Source organism: Pyxicephalus adspersus, chromosome 3, assembly GCF_032062135.1.
Source record: "Pyxicephalus adspersus chromosome 3, UCB_Pads_2.0, whole genome shotgun sequence".
NCBI lineage: Eukaryota > Metazoa > Chordata > Amphibia > Anura > Pyxicephalidae > Pyxicephalus > Pyxicephalus adspersus.
Genome location: NC_092860.1, coordinates 64,596,251 through 64,608,929, shown reverse-complemented (window position 1 = coordinate 64,608,929; position 12,679 = coordinate 64,596,251). Strand labels below are relative to the sequence as shown.

Genomic DNA, 12,679 nt, shown 5'->3' with positions numbered 1-12,679 from the left:
TAATCGCGCAGCTGAAATCTAATCGCCTTAATTGGCAGATTCGCGCCCCCTATTGCTCATTATTATGAAGGCAGGAATCCGGCTGGCAGTGAGGAGGCGAGTGTACGAGCGCACTCGACTCCGGACCGCGGAAAACCGTGTTTGCTGGTCGCGCGTACTTTCGCGCTTCCAGCGAGCGCGGATTTTATTGATGAATCAGGGGCAATGTGTCCTGTCAGTTATGGAGAGCTGCCTACCTTCTTTATACCCCAAAAACACTGCAATAATACTTCCAGATATGGGCGGGAAGCAGTCACAGCTGATTGCCAAGGTCTATAGTACATGCTCACTCTCTTCCTCTCCTTGCAGCACAATCTCATAGAGCAGTGGTGGCGAACCTATGGCACACATTACAGAGGGGGCACTCAGAGCCCCAATGGCTGTGCCATTGTCCCTCTGTCAGTTCACGCTGGCTGCAGAATTTCTCTTCTCCAGAGTCATCAGGTAACCCTCAGAATACCAGGCTGTGGGGAGGAGAGGCAGCTAATGTGTCTTGATCCAGAATTGAAAGAGTTATCAAAAGTGCCATGTTGTCTAGGAGTAATTCCCTTTTACATGCTTAGATGGAATTAGGCTGTTTATGAATGAAAAAAGGGCATGAATATCCTCAGCTCACTGATATGGCCTGGTTTACCAACCTCATGTTTTTTTTCCAGGTTTTACATTACACTTCAATGTACTGAACAAACACTACAAGCTGTAGGGTCAACAGCAGAAAGAATGTTTTGTGATATCAGTTTTTATCAAGTTTTTGAAAGTGGGCTACTGATATATTTTCCAAATCTAAAAATGCATTTAGAAAAATCTACAACATTCTACAACATTTGTAGACAATCCTACAAGTCATCAGGAAATCTACAAGGAATTTTCTAGCATTGTAGCAGCTTTTTACAGTTACGTAAGATGGGGACAAACCTGTGCTTTCTTACTTCTCAAGATAAAACCAAATTTGAAAAACATGATCTTTCCTGCTTATACTGGTTAGATTTGGGAAATCTGGAAATTAGGCTATTAGAATTTCAAGAAAGCTCTATCTGGAAAAATAAATTCTATGACCTGTGTGTAACACATGGATGACAAATGTTGCACAGTTAATCCTGAAAATGAAACCCTTAAAGAGGAACTAAAGGCAAAAGTGCATAAAACAAAAAAAAAGACCTTCAATCCTGCAGTCCAAACCATCTTGAGGTCCGATCCATCTTCCGTCAGGTCCTGCGTCGTCCCAGCATCCGTCCACAAGCTGGCGTGCCGGGCGCCGCCATGTTCGTGTCTCCTTCCTGTTCCTCTTCCTACGTCATCCGACCCAGGTGCGAGATCAGGTGACGTAGGTTGGAAAAAAAACTTGCATGCGTGAGATTGGCAAATTTTTTTTTCCACGAAAAGGCTGAATGAGCACCCAAGGGCACCCAAGTTTTTTGGGTTGCAGTTTGGACACTTGGTCTATAAAAGGTTCGCCATCACTGTCAAGGAGGAATATAGAAGATGCGCACGCCCCATCCCCTGCAAGACAACGAGCAGAGAGGGAATGAGCAGAGGGCTGAATCTCGCAGCTCTGCAGGCTGTAGGTTGGGCACCCTTAAACTAAACCAGGGTTCATCATTCTTTCCTGTTTGTCTATGCTAAGTACTACTTTCATCATTGGAAATGTCTGTCCTGAAGTTCTAATTCCTGTTGGTCTCTATAGGTAACCCTATGATCCCCTGTGGAGTATATTGAGAAGTGCAATTGAGAACTACCTCTGCAATTTCTGCAATGTTATTTCCAAAAAACCTGTTTAACCCCCCCTAGCTTTCTAATTCTCTCCGTATTTCCATAGAAAAAGTGCTACATTTTTTTTGCATTGAAATATATTTTAATTACATTGTAGGCTATAATTCTTAGGCATAACTCACCCCAATATGTCCAATATTTAATAAATATAATAAATTTAATAATAAACTGTAAATAAAAAAAACACAAAAATCTGGTAAAAAATGCACCAACGTCACCGGGAAACCCCGGAGATTGCCTCTGCTGTTCACGGCTGGAAATCGGAGGGGGACTCCCCAGGACTTGCGGGGACCAGCAGGACATCGGGGGATTCCGATGGAGCAAGGGAAGTGTTTTTTTTTTTAGTTTTAAGGGATCCCGAGTGTGACTCAGTATTACCTTTAGATTACTAGAATTACTTTTTTCAGGTAAAATCCACCCCGAGTCACACTTGGAATTACCGCTAGGGGGGTTAAGGAATGTGGTATCAGATGATAGTATTCAGTTAAATATAAATTAGAGAATTTTGTAATTTGACCGTAATGTAATATTTAATTGACTTCTGCAATAAAAAGTCAATTTAGTTACAATCAAACAGTTTTTTAAAGCAGATCTTTACTAACCTAAACTGAAGTGACTTATACAAGCTTCCATGCCTATTCTTACCTGCATTTTTGGTATTCTATTTACAATATAAACTGTTTGTAAACATGTGACGTCATTGGATGTCTCTTCTGCAGTAAAATAGCCTATTCTTTTTCTTTTTTTGATTCCCAGGCTAAAGTTTCACTAAAGTTTCTTGTAGTGCTGGTTAGGATTGCTGGGCAGTATAATGTATTTTAGCATGACATTTAAAGTATTAACTGGTTATCTTTAGATTAGTGATCCAGCTTTTTGTTATGAGATTTTTTTTTTGAGATGTCTCTTTGGGTCCAACTTTGTTTTCCCATGTGTAATGAGTTTTTGTGGGTATAGAACAGTGGTCACCAACCTTTTGGATCTCATGGACCACTAAATTTGCAGACCTTGGACCATGCATGCCTGAGGGGGCACACCGGACAGAGCCGTGGACCACCAAAATGTTCTTGCGGACCACTGGTTTTGTGTTGCATGCTTAACTGTCTTTACATCCAAAGTCATCTAGGTTAATGCACTGGATATAGGCTTAGGCACTAAAAGTCTAGATCTCTGCCCTCTTGACCATAACTGACATTAGATGGGAATTGCGCCCTTTGCTGGAAAGGTTACGTAAAATGAAACTAAACCCAAAATTAAAAAAAAACACCTTTAATCCCGCACATCTGTCTATCCATTTCATCCCGGTATGTCTTTGGCTAGGCAAAAGCCAAATGAAGCACAAGACCCCGACATCTTCTTTTTCCGGGTTCTCCTTCCTGCACCACACATAGTGACATAGATTGGGAAAAAGATTGCCAATCTCACTGTGCATGGAGCAGCCAAAAGCCTCCAGGGATGCGTGACGTAGGTATCCCAGGAGGCTTTGCGCTCCCATTCTGTCTTGATCATGGCACCATCCTCTTCTGCCAAAAATCTCTGAGCTGCACATGCTCATAAAAATCCAGGATACCCAGGACATCCCAGCTTCCCTTGTGGCTGCCAAAACTAAACTCCCATGTCATTTCAGCTTGGCCAGTCAAGATGGCTGAAGATTGAAACCAAAAGGCTTTCAATAAACGTGCAATAAAGGTCCTGTCTGGTTACGAAGTTTAGTTCAGCTTGAATTTGTTTAGTGGTAAACCTCTTAGAGGCGAGGCGTACACATAGACTACTAGGAAAATATACTTTTGTGTCAATCAACTTTATTGAGTTTTCAGAAAAAAACAAACAAACATACAAAGCAAACAATAAAACATAACACAGACATCTTATTTACCCTTAAAGGCATTGGCTTCGTATGAGCATAAAATACACGACCTAGATGCAGCATATATCCTGATAAACATATTAATAATCTGTCAAAGTCCTTGTGGATCAGAGGAAGGTAAATCAACACAAATATACAGAAATTATATAAGTACTCATAGAAGCATATAACGTAAATAATTCTCTAATAGTCTTAAACCGTTGACATTGATATATATGTATATATAAAACTTTTAACAAAAAACAACTAAAAAGAAACAACGCAGCCCAAGGGGAAAGGGGTGGGAAGGGAAGGAAAAAAGAAAATATACACCACACAGAGTTGGAGGAAATAGGAAAGTACCCTCAATACAAAAACAGTTTCCTAACAAATTTACAAGAACATTAAGATAAGTACATTTGGAGTCGGGGAGATTTTTTAAACCAGTCCCTCGTGGACCAAACTATTTTGAATTGTTCCATTCTGTCATTATCTTCCGCCACCAACATTTCCATTTGGCGGATTGGAAAATATACTTTTTTGTCGCCTGAGATAATGATTTACTCCAATGATGGTGTTTAGCAATCTGGTGTCCAGAATTAACCACCAATGGACCAATATTATTTACTTAGTAAAGGTGCATCATGTCTATATTAGGCAAAACAGCACAGCACCTGTGTATACAAATAGTGGGTGGGGCCTAATTGGCCCGACCCTGGTTTTCCCCCCTCTTTCTTTGCTTGACTTTTGTCTGTTTTTATCATGCCCAGTATCCGCAAAAAATATTCTTTCTGGTGCCTGATTGGTAGCCAAGAATGTTGGGAAGGATTATATCGTTAGGCAGCCTCGAGGTTCATTCCCTATAAGTTGGCACCAACTAAAACCTTGCGCCTATGTATTTATAACTCAGGCAATTGAGATGTACTCTATGACTTGTGTATGTTGGATTTTCTATGCTGTTTTGTTTTATTATTATAATTATTATGAAAACATCATGGCCTGTCACGGAAAATACTCTCCAACAATCATTTCAGGCAACAATGAAATGTTCGTACTATGGCTGTTGAACGCCACACCATTTTTTATAGCAGGTCCCTACTTCCTTTTCACTCCATAAATAAAAGCGTACCTAAACTCACAATTTTCACTTTACGAAAAAGGGTAGATAACCCTTTTATGTAGAGTAAAAACTCTGTTGTAAAAAAGAAAAAAAAAAAAAAAAAGGGTGCAGCACCGCCTCTTAATTCTCGATCGCCTAGTCAGTTGAGAATGAATGGGAGCGCAGAGCTACCCAGCATACCTATGATACCGGGAGGCTTTTGGATGCTCCTTCTGCACATGGAGCCTTCCGTGCAAAAAAATATTTGCCCATCTCAAGCATGCGCAGTGAGATTAGCAATTTTTTTCCCCCCTACGTCACCCAATCTCCCGCCTGGGTCGGGTGATGTAGCATGAAGAACTCGGAAGAGACGAAGATTGCAGCGCCCCAAGCGCCGGCTCTGCAACTGATGCGGGGACAACGTGGAACTAGATGCAGGGCACCCCTAGATGGATTGGACTGCCCTGTGGGATTAAAGGTGTTTTTTTTTTGCAGTTTTCAGTTTAGTTCCTCTTTAACTTCCTAGGATGATATGGCCTGATTGGCATTTTTTGGGACACAGATAGTAAAATTAGGCATTTGTTAGTTGGACACTGGCAACACTAACACCTATTTTTTGCCGCCTTTTGAAACCAAGGGCTGTTTCTTTACACACATACTGAGTGATTCGTATCCAGCAGTTTCCATACAGATCGGTATGAAACCGAAGCAGCGCTGGTTGCCACAGAGACGCGTAGGTGCCTGCTTTTCCTGTGTTGGTTTGAAAGAAGTGACGTCGCAAGCTGTTCCCGTCATGCAGTGCGGGGGCTCTAGCCCGTAAGGGGGAAGGGTTAGTTATACTGTAGTGTCGCCATATTGTTACCGAGGTAAGAGTGATTACTGGAAAATCGGGAATCAGGCAAGTGAACAACAAAAAATGGTTAAGGATATAATTATGAATTTGACTGGGTGTCTTTATGAGCCTAGTACGTAGCCCACATCCAGCACACTCTTTTCACAACGCACGATTGAACTATTGATTACCTCCGCTATTCATAATATAATATAGCCGAGACAGCATTGTCATCTACAACCGCGTCAATCTCTGGTATGTCAGTCAGTTTTTCAGATAATAGAAAATGTTTATGCAGCATCCATCATTTAGCTAGTGTTGTGCTGGGGGAGCTAATAATGTAAGCAGATGCCCCATCTTTAATGAACTATGGCCTGTCGATAGATACAGGGTATAAACGATGATGTTTCCTGTAGGCTGAGGTTCTAAGATATCTTGTACGACTTTAGCATTGTAAGAGTTTTGCTGGTTTAGGGTATGATGTGTTTATTAAACGCAGTTTGTGGTTCAATGTTCTAATTTATGTGTATAATAGAATGTTTACATTTGAAAGATCGATTTCTCTGGCACTCTGTTTTTATTGTTACAATTTGCATATATATTTATCTGTTGATGTCATGGAGTGTAACTGCACCCTTATCAGCCATATTATGGTTGACAAAGTTACTTGTCAAAATCTTTTGTGTTGGACCTGAGCATGCACTTTAATTTATGATAAGCGCTGGTGTACATGTTTATAATCCAGACCAATCTTTATAGGATTCCATGATGCAGTTCCAAAATCTTGCCTGATTGGACTCAGGAATAGCGTATAAGGGGAAAGGTTGGAGATACATGAGGGCTTCCATATTGTTACAGAGGCAGAGAGTACATACTTGGAAACTGGGTTATTGGGTAAGTGAAAAACTTACATAGATGTAGTTGTTCACCAGTATAATGTGTTTGCAGTAAACCCTTGTTTCTTTGGACATCAGTTTCCTGGTCATGTGACAATATTTGGGTCTAGAGATTGGCTTCTAGCACTGTGATGCCCAAAAGTGGTGAATACTGTAGGCAGCAGTGGGAAAGCACTGGTAAACTATAAGGGGATCACTACTATATAATGTCACTTGGCACAGCTTGGACTAGGTGTAAGTGTCTCTTTAAAATGCTTAGGTGTCCTTTTTTTTTCTTTATTTACATGCCTACCATGTATAAATTGTAAGTTTTCATTTACATGTCTGCCACAAAAAGTTACCATATTTCTATAGGTTTCATATCCTCCTTTACATTAGTTTTATGCATTGCACAACGCGCGTCGTTCATCGTCGGAACGGCTGTCCTGACTACAAACGATCGTAATGCAAGTGAAGGGGCAGAGCGCGCAGCGGGTTGCCGCTCTGTCGTTCTCCTCCCCTCTGCATAAAGCAGAACGTTGCTCTGTGTACAGCATCGTTCATGCATCGTGGAGTGCTAGTCGTTAGAATAGATTGTGAAAGATGCTTTCCAACAACTAATTGCAAGTGTGTATGTGGCTTTAGTCTTCCTCCTGTTTCTTCTATCTGACCAAACAAAACAAGCCAAACAGTCTGTTCTATTGTCTTAGCACGATGAAGAGCCAATTTGGCAGCCATTTAGTTGGACCTTTTGAATCTGGTTTTGTTATTCCACATCCTAATAGATATAAACGGTCATTCTAACAGCTGGTGATTTGTAGAGCTGACACTTGTCATAAGAAGTATGTAAATAGACAGATAAAGACATGCCATGCATATCACATTTGACTTTACACAGCTTGTGTTCATTTTCTTTGTTGCTGAAGCACACAACTGCAGAAGAGAGATTAAACCAAAGAAAAAAATTATCTTTTGCTTTTTATTTAACTATTGAATATTGTATTCTAGGGCATTGGAAAACAGATGCATTCTTGATTGTATGCCTATGTCATTACGGTAGATGCAGAAAACAGTGGGTTGTGTTAATGCTGTATTTAAGAGCCTATTCTTTAAGTTTCATTTGTTTTTGTATTTCATTATATTTGAATTATGATACTAATTACAAAATAAAAGACCTTTTGTATCCGCCCCCTTCCTTTCTTTATAACTATACATTAATACATGATAAAAGTCTACATTTTGCTACCATAATATTGTATTAGCCCAGGCCAATTTGATGACACACTTTTGGGGAGAAGCATGGGTATGACAGCCTAGGCTTATGGGATGTGGGTTAAATGACAAAGTAACATTTTTTTCAATTCAAGCAAAAAGGTAGACTGGGGCTTTAAATATTGACTTACTTATGTGTATCTTTTCTTAGCTCTGTATTTTGGGCATCTGCTGGACACTACCCTGAAAAGTTGAGAATTTTGGCGTATTGGTCCCTTGCTATTGTCTTTTATCGCTAAGTCGCCATGGACCAAGACTATGAGAGGCGCCTCCTTCGGCAAATCAATCTCCAGAATGAAAACACCATGCCTTGCGTAGGTTTCTTACGGTTTTTTTTTCTTTCATTATTATTCTAACAATAATTGACAAGTCTGTAGCCTGTTAGTCTGTACCTGTTCATATCTAGTCCTGCGTATTGCATTCAAGAATTTCTCTGTTGATAGAGACCTCCCATCATGAGCTGCAGTATTTGGTTGGGGAAGGTAGCATGTGAGACTTAAATAAAGGTGAATTTGGCCATTACTGGGAAGATAAAGGAAAATTTTTTGTTTACTGTATACAGCTTGTACTTTTGCCCATTTGGATTATGTAAACTAACCCATCCTCATTTTCCACTTGTTGAGAGCTGATGGCCACAATTCCTGCCAAGGTGTTTTTGCAAGTTTAAGCCTCATAGATTTCTATGAGACTGTTTTGTTATACCTCATAGACTTAAATGGAAAAAAACAAATGTTAAACCAAGAAGAAAAAATCCTTCCCAAACTCCAAAAGGCTAATGTTGATTTTTTTTTCAAACTAGTGAGCCTGACTTGGTTATTGAAGCCTGAGGCCTGAAAGAGTAGATAATCATGAACTTTCTTGAACTTTGGCAGTGCTGCCTACTCTCAACCTAAATAGCTAGAATAGTAGCTAGATGGATTAGCAGCAGTTCTCAGACATGTAGAGCAATTGTAAAGTCTTAACAAGAGTTGACTGTTTTTAGAGTTGTGTGGCAATTGACAACTGGAAAGAAGGTTCAAAACAATGGTTAACAGCTGATACACATGAGCTTTTATGCCTGTTTAGGCCAAACTGTGTCTTCACCAGCTGTCCTAAAGGTTTAGCAATTTCAGCTGCATCTGATTCTCCTCTGATTTCTGGTGATGGTGATTTTAGCTCACCAAAATAATAAATTGTAGGCCCTGCATATCTAAGCTGTTATTTTCTATTTTTAGTGGTTAAAGCAGACGGTTTTCTTCGTAAAGTAGGTTTTCATTGTGTCGCTCCCCAGTTATCGTCCTACCTAGCTTTATAGGACTGGTTATTTTAAAGTCAAAATGTACCTCTTACTTTTACCATTCAAGAAGTGGTTTCTTATATGGACTTGCACATCTAGAGGCTATCCCTAGGTCTATCACTGTCCCTAACACTTCCATTGCAGTATTTCCTATCAAGCATAAAGGGATTAAAAATTAAATGAAAACCTTAATTTGCCTTAATTCCAAATCAGGTACTAGTATATAAACTGACATTTCATACAAAAAGTAAAGGTTTTGGTAATAGTTTTACTTTGTTTAGACCCCAAAAAGTCCTAAAGGTAGGATGGCAAATTCGCTTAAAGAGGAACTAAACTGAAAAATGCACTTACCTTCAATCTTGCAGGCCAGTCTGATCCATCCGGAGGTGTCTTGCATTGGATCCCGCGTCGTCCCGGCATCCGTCCCCGGAGTCGGCACTCCGAAGGGCGCTATCTTCTCCTCTTCTTCTGGGTTCGTCCTCCTACGTTACCTGACCCAGGGGCGAGATCGAGTGACGTAGGTTGGGAAAAAAATTTGCCGATCACACTGCACATGCATGAGATCAGCAAATTTTTCTCTTTGCGCGAAAAGGCTCCTTCTGCGCACGCCTAAGCAGGAAGTAGCACCCAAGAGCCTCCTAGGATGTGTGACATGGGTATCCCAGAAAGCTTTGCGCTCCCATATTCTCGATTGCCTAGGGGGCGGTGCTTTTTTTAATTTTTTTTTTTTTTAAGTTGCACTACTCTTTTATGTAAAGTAAAATTTCTGAGTTTAGGTATGCTCTAATGAACTTTTGCCAGCTTATATTTAGAGGTGCACATTTTAGGGATGTTTTTCTAAACCTGGCCTCAAAAAAACATTTCATGCGGGTGTTTTAAACTTTACTGATTGCAAAATTGATATGTCAGAGTCTCACCCAGTGCCAGTGAGGTAAACCAGTGATAAGTTGTTGCTGATGTTTTTACAGTATTAAATGTATTTTTGAATTAAATGATTTGACCTGATATCAGCCTTTAGAAGTCCACTGTATAACAGAGCTCAGAGTGTGTGAGGAGGATAAATTGTAAGGGGACAGTCAGTCCACATGCTGGTTAAATGACAAAGCAAAGTGACAGGGAGATTAGTTTATCACTATGTGCTTTCTACTTCACTGTCTAATCAAAGGAAGGGGCAGGTCTTTGACAGCATGGTCTCAAATGCCCTTTTAATTACATTAGCTAACATTCAGCTAGCAAGATTGAAGACATCTATTTGTGGAAAAGAAATACTGCTTAATTATGGGACAGCTCCTGATTGTAGTTTTGTTGCAACAGCAGCTTTTTATTTTACTTTTTTAGTATCTCCTAATTTATTATTTACTCTCAACACTGGTGTAGCTACCTACCTGGCTGTAGTAAATGTCTGGCTGTCCACCATCTAGGTGGAGCCCCCCCCTCCCTGTATGGTTGCTAAAGGTCACTTTTGAGCGGAGCCCTGCAAATTTAAGCAAAAATGACTACGTATACTCTATTTGTGGCTCAGGTATGATAATCTCTTGATATGTTTGGATCATATTGTGAATCCTGGAATCCACTAATTGGGTGGGCTTGTGAGACACCTCAATATTATTATTAAATAATATTTTTATGTATGCTGTAGGATTCTTGTATGTGGAGCCACAGGCACAATATGTAAATAAATACTTTTTCCTTAAGGAGCAGACTTGCCGCAGGTGCACTGTGTGCAGACAAACAACAGCATGTGTTCAGGTGTGTATTGCAGACAGGATTGCACTAAGTCTATAAAGTTCTGTGGTTTTTGAAAATCTCACACCTGGTGGATAATCTGAATGATGGAACAGAATATCGTTATTTGTCAAATCCTAATTAGCTGCCAACATCCCTATTTTGCTTTGAAACAAATGTAGGAAAAGTTTGATGAGACTGAGGCAGTGTGCACAAAACAATAAATATTTAAAACCATTTTATTAACAATCTATTAAATTTAAAAATACATAACACAAAACACAGATTAGGGATGAACATCAGATTAGGGATAAACATCAAAGTTGCACTAGTAAAAATAGCATATAGCTGCTTCAAGCCCAAAATATATTAATAATCTTGTTAAATCCGCAGAATAAATAGTTGTATACAAGATAGAAGTCACTAAAAATGACAAAAGTGAACAATATTTTAGTACAAAGTATATTATATATCATAGTCACAGGAAAAATACAAGTATAAAGAAAACATACCACCACGCTGGTGCAACTTAAACCTGACAAGGAAACTTGTACAATTTGCATAGGAGACCGATACCACAGGGCAGAGTGGCAACCAGACATTGACACAAGATCTTGAAGAGCCCACAGAAATCCAATATTTGGAAGATTTGTTTGAGTATGCCCAGTAATAGATGGAGGTTTCCTCCAGGTAAAAACCAATGAATACATTGTGAAGATATATACAGTTAGATTTATAAATATTTGGACAGAGAACTTTTTTCTAATTTTGGTTCTGTACATTACCACAATAAATTTTAAATGAAACAACTCAGATGCAGTTGAACTGCAGACTTTCAGCTTTAATTCAGTGGGTTGAACAAAAAGATTGCTTAAAAATGTGAGGAACTAATGTGGAAGAACATAGATGAGAAAACGAGGCTTGGATCGGGAGTGAGCCGAATAAGGAAGTATCAAGGCACAGTATAGAACGCAATTCCAAGAAAAAGAGAAGAAAGAAGGGAAGTAAATAGGGAAAGGGGATATCAGGACAGAGGAGTGAAAATAAGACCAAGATAAAAAGGCTGAGACTGAGCAATAGGGTAAGTAAAGAAAAATAGATATTATTAGCCACACCCTACGGGGGCAACCAAAAGGGGGATGGAATAATAGGAGGTCAATAGAACCTCCAGCTAACAATTGACAATGTCCTTCTATGCCAACTGTGCCCAACTTTTTTTTTCATCTGGGGGCGGGGCACTGTTGACATTGAGATAAAACTTGCGGGCCACAATGCAAACAAACATTAAAGAAGTATGATTAAAACTAGAATAGTTTTAATTTAAAATGAATTTAATTTGAAATGTTTGTAGGGTCCGTAAAAATCATGCACCAAATAAAAAAAATGATAAATCAAGAATTTTTGCACTTACCATTTGATGCTCACTTTATTAATGAGATATAATGCAACAAAAGATACAAAACTAAAGTTATCATGCACCAGGGGACAGCTGGTCATATATTGCTCCCCCTCACCATTCCTGTACCAAAGAGCAAAAACTTTACAATAAAATGCTTCCTGTCAGTTATAGGGGGGTGCTAACCTTTTTGTACCCCAAAATCTTTGCAATAGACACTTCCAGAGAAATGCAAATCAAGTGACAGATAGCTAAGTAGTACATGTTCTTACTACAACATCTTCAGGTCGCTACATCTCCCTGTTTCTGAGAAATTGGGGCTCACAGTAGGTAAGTGGCCAGCTGTCTGTGGCAGGATAGCATTGTATATTATAGTTTTTGTATCTTGAGATGGCGCCATAGTGATGACATTTTAGAGGGAGTTAGCCACGAGAGTCCTGTATTTGCCGTTACATTCCCCTATTCTTACAGAGGAATTGGGGTTCATGGAGGGTAAAGTGATAGCGATGTGTGGCAGGGTTTCATGATATGATGTGTATAACATTTTACTGG

The 12,679-nt window shown here is 39.5% G+C and overlaps 1 protein-coding gene across 5 annotated transcripts in view; it reads left to right on the top strand.

Annotated features, from left to right (window-relative positions):
* The first annotated feature begins 5,537 nt into the window (after positions 1-5,537).
* The window catches only part of FZR1 (fizzy and cell division cycle 20 related 1), a 31,456-nt gene continuing 24,314 nt past the window's right edge, over positions 5,538-12,679 (top strand). Inside the window, exons 1-3 of one of the 5 annotated variants that reach the window (XM_072404961.1) lie at positions 5,538-5,649; positions 6,343-6,477; positions 7,882-8,044. In XM_072404961.1, the coding sequence (XP_072261062.1) occupies positions 7,976-8,044 (69 nt within the window). In that variant the 5' untranslated portion in view covers positions 5,538-5,649; positions 6,343-6,477; positions 7,882-7,975. Of the gene's footprint in view, positions 5,650-5,684; positions 5,839-6,342; positions 6,478-7,881; positions 8,049-12,679 lie in introns of those variants that run through there. The other 4 variants (XM_072404962.1, XM_072404963.1, XM_072404964.1 and 1 more) reach the window with 4 other exon arrangements.